Genomic DNA, 17,534 nt, shown 5'->3' with positions numbered 1-17,534 from the left:
ACCTCACCTACTATTGGTTAGCGTTCTCATTTTGTCCATCTCAGTGATAGTTTTACCAAGGTGACATTAATAACAACCATTTTTCTTTTTCTTTTTTTTTTTTTTTTTTTGAATGGCCAATACGGATGCTGATTCAATATAATTTCGCTTAACGCCCTGTATCGGCCTGATATGACCAATCCATATTAGTATTAGTATAGGTTTAGCATAAACTGTTCTCTTGTACCTTGGTATTAGAACAGAAGCTTTTGCGGCATCATCTCTCTGTTTTTTCTTAATCTAAATCAGGTTGGGCAAGCAGCTTAATTTAATGGTTCCATTTTATGCAAAAGAGACCATAGCAGCTGTGGCCAGTGGGAAGGGAGCAGGACATTGTTCTTTAGCACTGGAAGCAGAATTCAAAGGAATAATGGAAGCCTCAATCGTTATTCAGCAAAGGAGACTTCAGAGTGCCATCGTCTTCTCCGATTGGCTTGAGTTGGTTCAATGTGCCATGGAGATGCTTTAAATTGGGCAAATTATAGTCGTAACAAGGGTCTATTATGTGGACAGAGGATGTGTCCATTATGACTGTTGATAGAGAAGATCTGGTCTAAATTAGCCACACATCAAATTTCATAGTCTAATTCAATGAAATACCCCTCCTTGTAATAGAGAAGACCATACCAATGTAACCAATCTAAGGGTCTAAATGATCAAATCATCCATCCAAGTGCTGGAAATAGCCGAAAAGTCAAAGTACACTCCAGGAGTTCATCACTAGAACCAGAGTAAAGCCTTGTATGAACCAACAGATTCTTCTTTCTCAATCATGCATCATGCATTTGCTTCATCACAAGTGACAGTTCATCAGTAACACATCAACTACTCTACACTGTTATCACCAATCTCATAAGCCATGTTTACCAAGTACTAGTGCTACTATATTTCCACATTTCAGATCCAAGTAAGATATCAAATTCATTGATGCTCTGTAATTTGGATGACATAATCCAGTTCAGTGGATTATCCCATAAGAAACAAGGTCCAATGAGAACCTATCAATCACTAACAGTTCATAAAGTCCTCAGAAACTTGATTCTCCTTGGTCTTCTACATTGTTAACACTTCAACCTTTCTCATCAACCATGAACCCAAACTCACAGAGTATAACAGCTGTCTGAGTAGCTAGGACTGAATTCTGGGGCAAATGCTGATTCCCTCTGCTTGCTATTTCTCTGGCTTCCACATCCAACTTGTTCACAACTGCAAGGTTCTAAGATGGCAACAACAACTCAAGGGGGGTGGGGGAGAGATGATCGGTAGGGCAATGGAATAATCTGGCTTCTATCACTTTAGTAAAAATGCTATAGCATTATGTTTGAGATTCAAGGTTCACCAACAGAAAAATGAAATCTTCACATACCATGTCTGAGCACGTATCATGAACAACTGAAATTGTAAGTTTTAACAGTTTTGTGATTCACTTGTAATTTCAATCTCTCACATTTTTCTACATTGGCCAAGATAATATTGCCAATGGAGAATGTCCCACTGGTGCAAAATTCCCATTCATTTATCTGTTTTTAGACCTTTATATTTAAAGCAGGTTTTACAACTATAGGAAATAAATTTAATTTAATTTTTTTTTTTTGATAGACAACCTAGCATATCATTACATAAATAGTTGTCTAATGGGCTTTAATAATCGACAAATATTGCACTTGCACAAAAAAGCAATAGCCTCGTCAAGAAGCCATAGACCTGTTTAAGAATTAGATCCACGACGAGATGTGCATTCCCACCAACCGCCAACCTTGTGTTCCACAATTTCAATCCAATACCAGCTTCATTACTCTATCCTTTAAAGGAAATCAGGAATATTAATTAGTATTAAAGAGTTGCAGGAGATCCAAAGAGTTTTTTTTTTTTTTTTGGGGGGGGGGGGTGGGGGTGGGTGGGGTGGTGGGGGTGGGGAGGTACTCTACCTTTTCAATCAAATGTGCAAATTATAGAATAGCACAGACACACTTGTTCTGCTTCAATTGGTCTGATTTCTTTTCTGTCAATTATAAACAAGCAAGCTTAGTAATACAAACATAAACAAAGCATTTAAAAATGATGGAATATTAGATGCTCTGGGACAAATCTTATGCAGCCAAGATAAGGGAACACAATCTATTCATTGATTGATATAAATGCTCAGTCAGCTTTGCTTTCGCATGTTTTCCTTGAAGCCCAGTTCCTGAATAGTATGGTCAATGAAATCAATAGGCTTCTATAAAGCAAGGGGTGACGGAGCATAATATGTTCTTTTCCAGATAAGTATCAGGTCTTCTAAAAATATGCATGTACCTTTTTCTGAGGAAGGTGGTTGAACAACAACATGCATGGTTGTAACTCCCCCAGGAATATCACATAAGGGGCTCCTGCATTCTCCTAATGTTTTGTTGTTCTCCAAAATCCTTCCAGCACTAATTATCTTGACATCTTTCACTGTCCTTGGACCATTTTCTTTCTCTGGCCAAAAAGATACCCATTAGAAATCTAAGTGAACTGTACGACGCTTAAAAAACTAATGAATTCAAAAGCTCAAAGACAGGAAAAAATTGGTAATTCAAAAATATTACAAAGTATTACAAAGCAACGCTAGCAACAGAAAACAGAAATGGAAAAATAAATATTAAAAGCAGGGTAATTTAACCATAATTACCACAAACTGGTAGTGGTAGTGTTACTGGTACAGATAATGGTGCAGGTACTGGTACAACCACTTAAATCGAGTTTCGGGGGCAATTTATTTGGTAAGCTACCTGGTTCATCATTGGAAGTATATATGAATGCAGTTGGGATATTCAATAATGAATTAGGAAATATGTTGATACTTGATACAGAAATATGGACAATATAGAAATGTATTGTTACTCATTAGGTCCTTTATTAGAAGTGGCACCCCAAAGCTCCAAACTCGTTTACTAGGGTTCTGAATTCTATGGTGGAACCTGCAAAAATAAGGTAGTATTTCTTGTACGGGATCAGCTGATACCAGCTTACGCATAGTTTTACAAGGACTCCTTACTCTTTGGTGCATGCCTTTCTTCTATTTAATTTAATAAGATATTTAACTGAAAGCCCAAAAGTATAAAATACCATTAAAGAGGGAAAAAAAAAAGGATATGTTTCTTGACTTTGGTTATATTTTGAAAGATTGTGAATTGGTCATAAATGAATACTGTAAAATGAAAGAAGTGTTTAGAATCCAAAACTCTACTCCAAAGTCCAAAAATATATAGGATTTTACCAACAAAGAAACTAAGTTCCTTTCTACTTTTTCAGTAGGAACACTAAATCGGTTAATATAAAAGACCAAACCCACCAGAGGGATTCAGCATTTACCCTTAATGAATTTAGTTTAAGACTGCTATTGGTACCAGTTCAGGGAAATGCCTCAGAAATGATACAGTACCAAACCCGAGGACTGATAAAATTGAAACTGGACCAAAGGCTGAAAAGGGGTACCAATGCAACTATGGTTTGAATTGCTGAGACTGGTGTATCTTCATCTATAGGTAGTTCCTGATTCAGTAACTGAGGTTCTTCACTACTCTCATCTTATTTAGAAGTTGTGAGATCAACGAACAACTCAAATGGATTCTGTTCTTTTATCCATCCAATAGGAAATTAAATATTACTCCATAGTTACTGAAACCCATTTTCACATCATTTCCTCACCCAACTAATGAGGACAGTAGAGTTACCTTTTGTCACCGGAACAACCACTTCATGGATCGTGATGCATAAGAATCTTAGGACCATCTACACCAATTCCTTAGAAGCATCTAGAGGACCACCTGGTTGGGAACAATTATGAAGGAATCTAAGACCACCACAATTGGAGTGGCAAGAAAGCCTCAATTGCCTCTGTGGGCTGCTATTCTTTGACTTTGTACTGATTCCTAGAATAACTTTGAACAGAAACCAAAAACACATTGTAGCTCAATTCCAAGGGGTCCAAAACCCAAAAATAAAAAGGGTAATTCAAATTCAATCCCTAGATGGACACTCTCTTGGCCGACTCAATTCGATAGCCTCCCTCTTAAATGCAGAGAAGGCCATTGATAGACTTCAAGATGTGGGCAGAGCACTAAGCTCTCTAACAAGGAAATCAGTTAACGTTCAGAGGAAGGGAATCGACCCACAAAGGTTTTCGGAAAAAAACCCTCTTTTCATGATAAAGAGTTAGGATCAGGGATTTGTTTAAAGATATACAAACATCTTCATCTAGCTGCTATAATTCAATCCATCTAACATATTCCTTGATTTCTTTGAATACCAATTAATCAAAAACCAGTAAGCCTAACTTGCTATGAAATAGAAGAAATACATTTACGTATAACATGATTTCATCATAATATAGATTCTGATTTAATCTGAAGTTATACCCCTTTTCGGGGAAATCTTGTGTTTCATGATCATGAAACACAAAAATATCCTTTCAAGTAGGGATGAAACAAATCCATTATACCAGCCAAATAAACAGAGAAACAATAAAAACCGACCTTTTGGCCATTGAGCAATGATGGTTTCCTTGAGGGTGGCGATACTGGTGGCAGCAGGGAAACTCTTGGGACCGATATCTGACCCATCCGTCAACCGGAACTTGATCTCTAATCGATCCTGTGCCCCAGACATCTCCGGAGATCTCAAAGCTCTTGTGAAGAAAAAGCACCCACGATCTTCACGATCTTCCCTTGGGTCTTGAAAATAATAAATCAATAGGCAAACCCAATTTTGGGTTCTTCTGAAAGTTCAGATCCCGCTGAGACGTCTGAATTTTATCTTCACTCTTCACAAATATATCAGAAGACAATTACCCAGAGACCTCAATTGGTTATTTCCTATTCTGAAAAAAGAAAAAGAATATAAACAATGAACCTTGAGGTGGCTTACAAGTTTAGAGTAAGAAGAAGCGATAATAAAATCTTAACTCGGAAATACACGAAAAAAAATTGAAAATTTGAATAACACCAGCAGAATCTTGATTTGAGTCCTCTACAAAATAAAATAAATAAATGAAAGAACAGAAAAAAAAGCTATATACAAGCACTAAAACACTTTGACGGAGCAAGGAGAAACCCAAATCCCCAACTGGGAACCAACAGAAATTGAAGACCTAGCAAAATCCTCGACTGGGTCTTAAAGAGAAACTGAAGACGTAGCAAAATCCTCAACTGGGTATATCGTAAATCAAATAAAAAAACAAAAACAGAGAATGAAAACGTCGATGGGTTGTCTTACTTGGCGTCTGAAACTGATCCCCGTTTAATTTATTCTTTCTGAGTTTTTTTAATTCTGGTTCAGAAATCTAAGCAGAAGAAGACGACGCTTTTATTGGAGTCAGAAAAGATGAATAAAATCCCCAGAGACGAGGCGATATCGGGGTTTTCAAAGTCATCGAAATCTATGGTCAATGAATCCATCCCAGCCCTTTCCCTTCTAATCTCCTGTGACTATGGAACAGTTCCTACTTGCTTCTTATGGAAAATTCTCCCATGCTCTTCTCCCTTTTGGCTAACTTGCACAATCTAGAATGATGTCAGATCCTACTCAACCCCTACCACTTCTCTGAATTCTTACAAACTATCTATGATCGATCTTGTCTGGATTTACAAATATATAGAGAGTTGAGACACTACCACCCCTGTTTTTCTGATGTGGTTGAGACACTATCTATACTTGGTAAATCAAGCAAAAGGCCCTGTTATTAGGTACACACCATCCTCTCCACTAATCAAGAATCTGAATGAATTGACTTGGGTGGCCCACCAAGATGCCATTCAACCTATTTGAAGGTGCTGATGGTGCTTCCACATACATGAGATGAGATTATACCCAAACTATGTTTTAAGGCATGATCCATAGCGTCTTTTATGGGAGAAAAGATACCTAATCAGGTCTCCCATCATTGAATTGGATTTGCTGACAGGGGAGATTTACCTTGTGAAATTGTGAGGCTTCTCCAGGTAACAGGGGGTTTTGCATCATAGAACAATGAAGTGTGAAGGAATGATTTTGTATAGAGAAGGATAGTGAGGTGATTCACATGAGGGAAAGAAAGATAGAAAGGGTATGCCTGGCAGCTCAGAGAATTTTTTTCGCAGATTATAGAATAATACAGCCAAAAGGAAAAAAAAAAAACTATTAGTAGTTGGGTTAAGAAATCATTAAAGAATATCAAGTCCCGAAAAGTGTTTGTTCAAGTAATTAGAATGATTACTTTCTAATCAAGTGGTGTTTTGATATAATTTAATAAGAAAATTTAATTGTTTTCAATAGATTAAGCATATAGAGAATATAGAAAAAACCTGGCAAATAGCCAATGACTTGGGTTTTCTACTTTCTTGAAGTTGCAATTTAGCAAATTACATAAGCAAGTGCTTCTTCTTGTTTAAAAGTTCAAAATGGTCACTATCTTAGCACTTAGGTTGGCTTGGCACCTTCAACAAACATTAACTTCTCCCTTTTTTTTCCCCTTTTTATTTTTATTTTTATTTTTTTAAATATTGTAATCAACAACTCTTCTTGATCACAAGAATAATATAGTTATCTACTTCTTCTACTTTGCTTCATGAATCATGACTTATAACATAGAGTACACCCAAGCACCAATCCATCGCCTTCAGGCATATTCCTCTGAAATTAGCCTTGAATTATTGTCAATTATTTTGAGATGATCTAACCTAAACCAATGGGCAACATAACCCTAATCCATCGCCTCACATGCCGCTGCGGGTCCCACAACGCCATTGTACCATTGCCTTCTCCATGTTTTCTCTCTCTCTCTTACATGACCATGTGGGCCCCATATAGATTATAATACATACAAGTTTTCTGCAGCTACTTTCATGTCCAGTAGAATATCATAGAGAGACCGAGATCAAGATCCATTATCTTCATTTTTTACCATACATGTCCAGGAGCTGCTGCTTTGCATCTTTTAGAGCTGATGCTATGGCAACTGCCTCGATTTCCTAGGCTGATCATGTGCTCCTGCAGAACCCTCCATGGATTTGATTCGCCATGCCAACGATCCCACATTCTTATTTGATAAAAAGCAGCAATGCAAAAAATGTTTGTTGTTGTAGGCAATACAAGGTGCTTCATGCATGGGTAGTGTTGACTCTTTTACATGGTAGACAAGATTATGCCATCTTTCTTGGCATTGTATACATTCCTCAACCTGCTTTGTGTGCTGTGTGTGTGTATCATTGATTGAAATCATTCCCAAATTGACTCCTCAAAACATGTTTCCAAGCCTTTAGAGCTTCATCACATGGGTTCCACCAGTAGTCTTGCCAATTGAGCATCTGACTCAGCTAATGGGCAATCAAAGATCAAAACCACTCAAGCCGGCTTTCGCAAGCCAGCTGACACATTCACACATAAAAGGGTCTTCTATGAAGACAGTTCTCAAGTGGACCACAACCCATAAGAAGAAGATGAAGGAGAAAGAAAGAGAGATGCCAAAAAAGAATTATCTGCACAATTTCAATATTCTCATGAATTGTTCGTAAAAAATAGCCTAAAAAAAGTTCCCCCAATGAAATGGGACCCAAAACACAACAATCTCCATTACCCACTACCTATAATCACCATAATGAATACAAAAGAACAAAAATGGGGTTAAGACCCAATCAAGAAAGAAAAGTAAAAAAGGGACGGGAACAGGAAACTACCCCAAAAATAAGAGGATATCTTGGGTGTTGGCTTACAAAAGAACCTGTCCAAAGCAGTTTATTGCATCGATCTGCATGATTGCTCAGGCATCCAAGTCAGCAGGTCTGGCCATGAGTATGAATACCCTTGCTCCTTCCCAACACCCAGCTAATAGACAAGATAATGCTAGATACCCCTTGGAAGGTCAGGGAAAAGGAAAACTACCCCCTTCCTGCCAAAAAAATAAAGCATTGATTGCTATATTACAGAATGAAAGAATGTCTCTTGTGCCCACAAGTAATGCAGGTCCTCTTCTGCAAAGGTGGGAGGGATGGCAGAGTATCTGAATCAGACAGCATTATCCATATGGTCAAATTTCTTGTTTTCCTCAGATGGATGACATCGAAATATCCCACTGCAAAACTTACGGGAACCCATCCCCAGTTAAATCTCTGTCCCATCTCTCACTTTCTGTTTGCCACTCGTCCATCTCACCTATGGCTCCAAGATATGGCAGTTCCTCACAAAGTCATTAGAGTAATTAACGTACTTGCTCCAAAAAGGCCGGAGATGCTCAAAGCCAATCTCTAGCCATGGCTTAGACTGGCCGTTGTAGTGAATCACTGCTGCCATCTTCACACTCTCGATGTTGGTCTTATTCTGGTAACCCAAACCAAGCATGTGCCAGGAGGGGTCAATTGGGTGAACATGGCCTTTGAATGCAATTAGAGCAGGAGGTAGTGTGCCAAGCTTCCACAGGGTCAAGTTTGAATTCAGATTCTGCACCAAAAAGCAATTCCACTGTTTTAAGAAACAGAAACTATTTAATCATATCATCCCAATAATTGAACCTAAGAAGGTCTTGAACAAAAAACCCAACAATACCATGTAAACTACAAACTCAGCTAATGGGTCAAGGTTGGCCACGGTGTGAGCCAAGTGCAAGGACTGAGGTCCATCACTTAACTGACCAAGATACATTAATAGATGAAACCTGGTTATTTCTTGAGAAAATAAAGGATATTATCCTATCAAATGTGCCAGCCCATTGCACACAAACAATGGATTAGGGTCTTAGGATCCCAGCACTAGATGATTAACAGCAAGGACAAAGATGGGAAATTTATAAGTAGGGAATTCCAATAGATTTCAAAGGAACACCTCATGACCAATCCAAATTGGCAAGGTAAATGTCTAGTTTTATCAATTTGATCATGCTTAGCTGTTCCTTAAAAACTCTTCCTCCTGAACCCCATCCTCCCAACCCTAGCCTTCAAAAAGTGAAAAGTTTATGTGCAATAGTTTACAGGCATTTGAAATTTACCTCCTTCAACCAAGAATGATATTTATCTCTGATATTTGTCATCCTCCATGCACGTAAATCAAAAATGTTCATACCGTATGCCCATGCACATTCATCAGGATCTAAACTCTCTGCAATTAAAGGATGAGAAAAATTGAAGTAGTTCTTGAAATGCTTAGACATCACCCACTCATCTTCACCTTTGCAGGTTTCTACTGCCCCATTAACCTTGCCATTGAGGTCACTCTCCCACAACGCTGACAGATCACGCTGAATTACCACATCATCATCTAGAAAGACCACCTTACGAAGGTTTGGAAACAGCTGTTCACAATAGACCAAAAAATGATCAGTAGAATGCTCAAGAAGCACTCATATCTAAACAACAAAAAATGACAGGAAAACTATGAGCCTATAACACTCTAATCTCAATATTGTACAAACGTCTGCATGTATTTGGGACAGGAACCAAGAAGATCAACAGTCAAATACTATGCAAGGAACCCAACAACCACCCCTCCAAAAATTGTGGGGGAGAAGAGAGAGAGGTACCATCATTCCTTTCCTTCCATTAAAATCTCTCAGCCCACCCAAGCTTCTATGCCTATACTCTTCTTCACATTTAATTTTTATTCTTCTTGGTGCCATTTTTTCATCCTAATTTTTCTTTTGAGTTTTCACCTCTTCTATGTCACTTAAAAGATATAAATTTTCTACATTCACACTTCATAGGTTTCAAGTCTCCATAATGAAATAAAAAAGGCTCACAGAATAAGCAATTACCTCTGGGAGGTATATGCGGATATGGTTGAGTAATAAAATGTATTTTGGGCTTCTGGCCTGCAATTTGGAAGCAAATGATCGAGGAGTAGTCTCACTAAGGTTGGCCCCAGCAACATGATTTCCATGGTAGTAGTTTCTGATACCATGTTGGTTCTCAATAGCTTCAAGCACAGGTACATTTTCTCTTGTTAACCAGTCAAATTGGTGAACACCTCTCACCTCAACAATTGCTGGGGGAAGAGGGTTAAGTGCAAACCATGAGTGCATACCCGCATACGTCTTCTTGTCAGTGATAACATGGAAGACAATCTTCTCAGGTTTTAGAGAGGTTTTGACAGTGGAAGTGACTACAACAGAAGCTGCAAGGATATTGTCAGTCGCTAGGACAAAGTGGTAGTAAGAATTGTCAGAAAGCAAAGGGAGTAATTCTGGAGAAGGCAACTGTTTCCGTGCATGGGCATTGGAGGAGTACTCATCAGTCAAACGCAAGGAGAGACAATGGAGGCCCTTTGGAATGGAGGTTGCTGCAAAATGTTTGTTCATGAGCTCTGCAAACTTGGATTCCCTAATCTCCCTGTCGAATTTCTCCATCTGCATAGATGAACTTTCTTCAGAAAGGAAAATGTCATAAAAATAACAAAGGTAATGTTAGGAGGAAGAAGCATTTTTATTTGAACACCTAACTTCTTGATCTATCAATATATCTATATGCATACACATGCACAAAAGTACGAAAATTAATTAAAAAAAAAATTGAGCGGTGGAGAACCAAGTTCAAAAAGCTTTTAAGAACCATAGGATGGAGGACGCGAGCTTCAGAATATGTAAGCCACAATGATACAAAAAAATTATATAGATCAGTCTTTCCCATTGATTAACTCATTATATAAGCTGTTCCAGTCCAATCCAAAGATAATGATATTTATTAAAAAAAGGAAACCAGCAATCACACAACAGACCCATGTTATTCAGGGAATGTAAGGAGATACTAATATTGTTCACAGATGAGGACCATTAAAAGAGGAACCGTGTAATACCAATACAAGATATATTTGGGTCATGATCGAACCGATTTCACCAGTGGTGGTTCGGCATATAAACAAAAAAACCCCATGAATACTTATGCCAAATTTCTGGCCACCTTACTGAAATGAATATCAGGGTAAAAACATGATATTCAAGCCAAGTTGAAAAATGTCTGAACTTATTTATAACGAATTTTATCAACAAACCCTGAACTCCTTTATAATCAAATTTATGAACAGAGCTGCATTAGATTGATATAAACAGACACAGGAGGGTGAGCAAATATTAAATTTCCACATCTAACTGGGCTAAAAAATGCAAGAGAAGCACTGATCATGCAAATAATTGTGGGAAATTTTTTAGCCTTGGGCATTAAGGGTCCAGGAATAGAATGCATCTGTTTAAGAATAGAGTGCACAAAATTGTCAGAAAAAGGTGAACTAAATAAGTATTACAATGTAAAAGGATGATTCCTACAGTTAACAATCTTGTTTTGAGTTTGATTATGACTAAGATGTGACTTAGAGAAATAAATAAGGCCTCATGCCTCATGCCTCATGCCTCATGATTAGATATATATATATATGATGCAAAGCTAGGTTTATTGAGTGTGAAACTGAATATCTATAGTGCGCTAGGATTAAATGTCACTGTCAAAGAGACTGAGCAACTGCCAGCTGGGTCAGGCTATAAGAGTGTGCAAGGAGGATTAGATGTTTCGGTTGCAGAGACAAGATTTCAGTTCAGAAAGTGGTTACGTAATTAAAAGGGCAGGTTCAGATACCACAGTGAACAATTTTCATCTTGCAAAATTAGTACAGGAATAGTTTGGGTATAAAGATTTTCATATTGCAAAATTAGTACAGGAATAGTTTGGGTATAAAGATTTTCATATTGCAAAATTAGTACAGGAATAGTTTGGGTATAAAGGTATATATTCATCAATAATACAAGTTCTAATAAACCATGGGTTCCAAAAGTGAGATAAGCACAAACCTGTAAGAGAAAAAGGAGACTGCCTATATTACTTGCATGCTAGATCATGTGGCTACCATGGATTGGAATTTTCCCTTTATTGTAGTGCCTCCTAAGATGCCACTTGGCATATTCTGGACCATATGTCTCAGCATGGTTACACATCCAAATAGGAACAGAATACCGGTAATTATTAATGTTGTGCCATGCTTTTAAAAATCCATATTTTTTGTACATCGTAAAATTTTTTTTTTAGGGGGGTGGGGAGGTGGAGCAAAAACACAAGTCCATACACAGTGTAAGGATTTGCTCATTTAAATATTTACTTTTAAGGGTTTATTATAGAGAAGGCAAGAAACAGAACAGAAAAGAGTAATAAAAGAAATTATGGTAGAAATAGAAGAGATGAAGGGTGGACCAATAAATTGAACCTCCTTGCTTCTCCTTGGAGCAAAGAGAAAGCATCACTAATCTAGTTCCACCACTTATGCAGTAATACCCAAATAGAAAGGGATGAGACCCTCCACAAGTAAGGCTCGTGCTAGAACAAGCATGCAAGTCCTTCCATGCCCTAGTAGATCTACTACCAAAGAAGAAACAGCTGAGCTGATCATAAGGCACTCTCACCTGTGAAAGAGTCATATAAGGTCTGCCTCCACTGCCCCTCTGCCCATGAATATTTTGTAAACCCCACTATGGTCAATCCCTATCGAAAACCCTTAAGGGAAATGGCCCTACTCTACTGAAGTTGCAAGCCTTTGGCACTGGAGCAAAGCAAGCTGTCAGTTACATTACAATCGTAGCAAGGCGCTGTAAGCAGTAGCGGATTTGCTTTTTATAAAGAGTGTTTCCATGTCCTGAATCAGTAGCAATAGAAACGAAAGGCACTCCAAGTCACCCGTGGAGACTTGGAAGCACCTAGGAAAATTTAACTAAATAAAATCTAATATATATGCATATATGTATATATATTCATCATCTTCAAAATTCTTGACAGAAGTGAAGGTTCCCGCTTATGCGTATGCCCAGAAGGATAAGTCATCAACAGATGCGAGATGGAAGACAGCTCTAAATTCACACAGCAGCATACTGCTTCGGTACTAATACATCGATTTCCATATGCATGGATCTGAACCGATGTGGGGTAACAACCTACCATTTCCTTGCGATTTAGTAAGAAATAAGAAAAAATATTTCTAATCTTCCTTGTAGATTCCTTATATTCTTGTGTCATGAATTGCTATACTAACGAACATAATAACATATGTCAAAACCAACACACAGCTTCCCAGAAAGCATTGGTTCTAATCCATGGACTGGATGGTTAATCAGGCTCACTCCGTGCAATTTATGTGCATCTGCAGGCTATCCTAATAACTTCAACATCCAAAAGTAAACCAGCTGTTACTGAGCCATATTAGTGCAGACCAAAATCACAGTTATCAAGGTAAAAGATAGTCACCAGTACAAATCAATGCAAGCCAGACCAATTCACTGGTTCTTTCGGTTTTTACAAGGAGCTCTTGTTACCCTATAGAAAATATGCAAAAGTAACTTCAAAGCCACATTTCTAATACTCTACCAAATTGCATCAATAAAATATAATTTAGGAAAAACTACATGAAAAATAGAAGATGATGCCCTTGAGAAACAATTGGAAATACAAAACTTCAAGCAGACATCTATAAGAATCATATTCCAATGCCCTGAGAGAGAGAGAGAGAGAGAGAGAGATTCTTCATCTCCCATCTTTATTCACCTTATTCTTCTTTCCCTTGTTAGTTCTCAAAACAAGATGTTTGGGTCTCATGAGAGCTGCAGAGCCATATTGAAAAGACATTCTATCGTGCTCATGCATAGCTATTAAGAATGAAGTTTCTCCTTCCAATCCTACCGAATATTGACAAGGTTTCAACAACATACGAAAGAAAGAAAAAGACTACCTTTCAGGCTAGTTTTATAACTATATGATTGGCATGGGCTCTTTCAGGTTAAAAATTGACAACATACCATTGCCTTTAGCTTCATAGCGAAAGTCTTAGCATCATAATTGTTTTTCTTCGTTTCAGAAACAAGTTGACTGAACGATTCCGGCAACTTCATGTCAGCTGGGATCTGCTCAGTGTTGACCTGGTTGAGGATCTTATATAAACTTTTTACTAACTTCTGCATATCACCATCCAAGGATATATATTAAAATAAAAATATGAATAAGTTTTTTCACCAAAAAGAGAAGAAAAATCACTTCATCAAATTACTGGATATGAACTGATCACTAATCAAATAACCATTATGAGAAGCAGTTATTTACCGTTGAATCATCAGCCCTACCAAGAAGCCTTGGTCCCAATCGTCTTCCCAAACAATCTGAAGCACATAATTAGAAAATTAAAGGGTGATATAGCATAATGGAACCAGTTAAGTAAGTCACTGAATGATATCATCAAAAAGGCTCTAGACGTAGACAGACATCCTTTAAGGTGAACTCAAGTTTTTCCAGAGGCATCAAAATGATTTATGGTACAAGAAACTCCACCAAAGCAAATCTTTTCAAAGTAACTAATGACACTCAAATACAATAGAGATTACAATCCAATAAAAGAAAGGAAAACAAATGCAGGAGAATACTGATAAATGACTGGTATTCAGCAAACAAGAGAAGATTAATAATAATAATAATAATAATAATAATAATCACAGTTCAAAATAATAAATAGAGGTCCAAGAAAATGAAATGTCCAAGGTTGAAAAACTTAGCCAACTGATTGGGGATTAGAGGTGATACCATGGTCCTAAGGGTACAAAAATTAAGCCACCCAAGTTATGGTAAAACACAAGTTCCAGAGGACTCGAACAAGGCAGAACCGGCTCCAATGCAGCTTTTGATCCTCCACTTCCATGCTAAAACCAAGTGTGGAGCTCTCGGTACAAAATCTCAAATTAATATCTTGATTCAATAGATCAAATTCCAGGGAAAATTAAAGAGGGGAAAAAATCAAATAGGCAAAACTGGGGAACAGTCTATCTTAGATGCCCAAATGGAAAACAACATTTTAAACCTACTAAATCAAACAGTTTGTACCTAATCCAACATGTATTGAAATATGGAACAAGAAGACATTCAATACCATAGGAACTGAGACTCGAATCAATCTCAGCCAGAAAACTAAAAGAAAAAGGGAAACTTGAAAAAAGAAAAATATAATTGGAAACGACTACAGCCAATTACTACTGAGAATTTTTTTTTTTGGGGGGGAGGGGGGGGGGGGTGTGGTGGGGGGTGGGAGAATCCGCTGAACCGTTAAAGACCCATTCATATAAACTTAAATCCAAATTTCAAACAATCGGGCATCAAACAACCACAAAGAATGAGGGATTTCAAGACCATATGAGAAGGGAATGTATTTTTCATACCTCTAAACAATATGTTACAGCTGAAAGGACTCAAATTCAAATACAACCAATCAAAACGAATTTACCAGATAGAACGAAAAGGGGTTGTGAAAAGGAAAGGTAACACAACCAAAAATCAGAAGTCATAGAATTCTAATTCAATTCAATCCAATGGAATCCAAAAATACCCGCAATGGTCCTTGTTGTCTCTTTGTGATTGTCCAACGACCAAAACAGCTACAGACCTCAAAGGCAAAAAACAAACAAGTACCAACGACCAACCCAATGGTGGTGAAAAGAAATAATGCAAATTATGGATCGATAGATATCTCTCTCAGACAATTTACATCCATCAGAAATAGAGATAAAGTATGAAATCAAAAAATAAAAAAATAAAGATGGAATCATAACTAATAAATCAGGGGAATATACCGAGGGATGAGCACTTGTTGACACCTTCGAGGGTGACGACGGCGGTGAGAATGAAGACGAAAGGCAGCAGAAAGGCAAGGATGAGGATCGTATGGAAAAGGGTACGATAAGAGACGTGGGGAGCTGCGACCTTGATCTTCATTAAGTCAAGAAACCCATTGCTGCTCGAGATCGTGATGCTTTTCATGCTAGGGGAGAAATGAAGCTGCATCGTCGTCTATGCCTCCTCGTCGTCGTCAGGGCAAGGACAAACCTAAAAGAAGGAACCCAGCTTAGGAAATGGTCGGGAAATCCCACAAAAATCACCATCAGATCCAATAGTTCGAGAGTAACAGATCGACAAATATTGCAATAGAGATTGAGATCTCTTCTTGGCCTTTCTCCAGTTGGGCTTGTCGGTTCCTTCTGAATCCGGCATTTGGAGTTTTTTGGTCGATTTTCAGTTCAGAAATGGAGAATCGACGAAAAAGTCCAACTGGGTCCTTCTTTCTCTCCCATGGAGAAACAGAAAACTAGAGAGAGAGAGAGAGAGGTTTTTTTTTTTGACCCCTCTCCTGTTATTCCTATTTTGTTTTTCTTAAGAGAGAAGCTTTGATCAGCTAATCGGGTTTTGTTTTGTTATTGATGATGAATTTATTACTTTTTTTTAGTAAATCATAATTAATTATTATAATTTAATTTATTATGATTTTAAATTATGGTAATTACGTGAATGGGTGCTTGGCATTTTGTGTTTCAAACAGGTATTAAGCCATCCCTGGCCCACATATAGAGAGAGAGAGAGAGGTGTCTTTGACCATTGGGGTCTTTGAGATGATTGATATGGGGAGGAGACTAGGGAGGGTGTGGATTTTCCCCTAAATTTTGGCTGAATACCTAATTTGATAATTCCAAGATATATGAAAATAAGATAGAACTTAGATTTCTTGTATAAATTGTACAAAAAAATGGTCAAACATCTTGTGAAACCAAAAAATATTAATTCAAACTTTCAAAGGCAGTTGCTGATTTTTTCTAGAATTTGATTGTCAATTGAGTGAGAGATTGAAAGGAGGAATTGAGAGAGAGAGAGAGAGAGAGAGAGAGAGAGAGATATCACCTACCTGAAATGTATCTCTCCGTCACTTCTCTATCAAAGGTCGATGTGAAAACACACTAAACAGCACTATTGATAAATTTATTTTAACAAGGAATGATGGCAAAAGAGTGGACTACCAAACCTAATCCTGATGGCATTGCAGATTTAAAAGGGAGCGGGGGAGGTTATGCGATGCAATAAAATGGTATTATGAATGATATTATGCATCAAAAGTCTACGAAGTCATTTTCATATGAAGAGGTGATCGAAATGATTTTTTGCTTGGGAATCCCACCCCATGCTAATACTCACTGTTTTTATTTCTCTCCTCCCCAAAAAAGGGCAGGGATGCCTCCCAAGCAAAGTGAAAGACCATTTCTCTTCTGCTCATGCACCCCTAAGCCAACATAGGATAGCAAAAAGACCACCCTTGCCCATTGGGTAAATTCTTGTGAGCCTCCCTTGTTGATCCATGCTGACACATTGACTAAGCAATCAGGTAGTGATTCCCAGCCCATGATATAAAAACAGCACATATTTTGCACAATCGCCAACTAAGCCATAATACGTTACAATAAATTGACTTCAGCCAATTTCTCCATTTCTGTGATGGGCAACAACCAAATACAATTGTTAAAAAAAAAAACAAAAAAATTACATCAATTATTACCTTTCCATTTTTCAACTGGCTTGTAGGAAAGAAAAAAGAGACATCCCTTGCATGGATCTCAAAAATTTGACAACCTGGGTGCTGGGTTTTTGGCCTTTGTATCGTCTAATTATACCACTTATGGTGTTATCTAGGGAAGATGAGCTCATGCTCCTTTTTTTTTTTTTTTTTTTTTTTTT

The 17,534-nt window shown here is 37.7% G+C and overlaps 2 protein-coding genes across 8 annotated transcripts; both read right to left on the bottom strand.

Moving 5' to 3' along the window:
* Positions 1 to 1,512: 1,512 nt before the first annotated feature.
* On the bottom strand, positions 1,513 to 5,689 carry LOC122090929 (membrane-anchored ubiquitin-fold protein 2-like). 6 transcript variants are annotated; one of them, XM_042660705.1, is made up of 5 exons: positions 5,278 to 5,686; positions 4,539 to 4,882; positions 2,335 to 2,499; positions 1,968 to 2,041; positions 1,513 to 1,836 (listed from the first exon to the last, which is right to left on the bottom strand). In XM_042660705.1, exons 2-4 carry the CDS (start codon positions 4,669 to 4,671, stop codon positions 1,989 to 1,991), a joined length of 351 nt encoding a protein of 116 aa, XP_042516639.1. In that variant the 5' UTR covers positions 4,672 to 4,882; positions 5,278 to 5,686; the 3' UTR covers positions 1,513 to 1,836; positions 1,968 to 1,988. The 6 variants fall into 6 exon arrangements, with proteins under 6 accessions (XP_042516639.1, XP_042516638.1, XP_042516634.1 ...); XM_042660704.1 differs by having other exon boundaries at positions 1,513 to 1,841; positions 5,278 to 5,684; XM_042660700.1 differs by lacking the exons at positions 1,513 to 1,836; positions 1,968 to 2,041 and adding an exon at positions 2,048 to 2,224 and having other exon boundaries at positions 5,278 to 5,689.
* A 1,811-nt stretch (positions 5,690 to 7,500) lies between these two features.
* LOC122091792 (probable galacturonosyltransferase 14) lies at positions 7,501 to 16,166 on the bottom strand. 2 transcript variants are annotated; one of them, XM_042661933.1, is made up of 6 exons: positions 15,608 to 16,166; positions 14,094 to 14,149; positions 13,793 to 13,948; positions 9,782 to 10,372; positions 9,020 to 9,322; positions 7,501 to 8,475 (listed from the first exon to the last, which is right to left on the bottom strand). In XM_042661933.1, the coding sequence occupies exons 1-6, from the start codon at positions 15,816 to 15,818 to the stop codon at positions 8,191 to 8,193; spliced, it is 1,602 nt and encodes a 533-aa protein (XP_042517867.1). In that variant the 5' UTR covers positions 15,819 to 16,166; the 3' UTR covers positions 7,501 to 8,190. The 2 variants fall into 2 exon arrangements, with proteins under 2 accessions (XP_042517867.1, XP_042517868.1); XM_042661934.1 differs by having other exon boundaries at positions 15,632 to 16,166.
* Positions 16,167 to 17,534: the final 1,368 nt, after the last annotated feature.

The sequence above is a fragment of the Macadamia integrifolia genome, chromosome 10 (assembly GCF_013358625.1).
Source record: "Macadamia integrifolia cultivar HAES 741 chromosome 10, SCU_Mint_v3, whole genome shotgun sequence".
NCBI classification, from domain to species: Eukaryota; Viridiplantae; Streptophyta; class Magnoliopsida; order Proteales; family Proteaceae; genus Macadamia; species Macadamia integrifolia.
This window is presented reverse-complemented; position numbering and strand designations above follow the sequence as displayed.

Coding starts and splice junctions, on each gene's coding strand:
- LOC122090929 (XM_042660700.1), bottom strand. CDS start 4,671: ATGTCTGGGGCACAGGATCGATTAGAGATCAAGTTCCGGTTGACGGAT. Junction 2,500..4,538: donor CATTGCTCAATGGCCAAAAG/GTCGGTTTTTAT, acceptor CTTTTTGGCCAG/AGAAAGAAAATGGTCCAAGG. Junction 2,225..2,334: donor ACCACCTTCCTCAGAAAAAG/GTACATGCATAT, acceptor CATACTATTCAG/GAACTGGGCTTCAAGGAAAA.
- LOC122091792 (XM_042661933.1), bottom strand. CDS start 15,818: ATGCAGCTTCATTTCTCCCCTAGCATGAAAAGCATCACGATCTCGAGC. Junction 13,949..14,093: donor GTAGGGCTGATGATTCAACG/GTAAATAACTGC, acceptor GGTGATATGCAG/AAGTTAGTAAAAAGTTTATA. Junction 10,373..13,792: donor CTATGAAGCTAAAGGCAATG/GTATGTTGTCAA, acceptor TCATCTATGCAG/ATGGAGAAATTCGACAGGGA.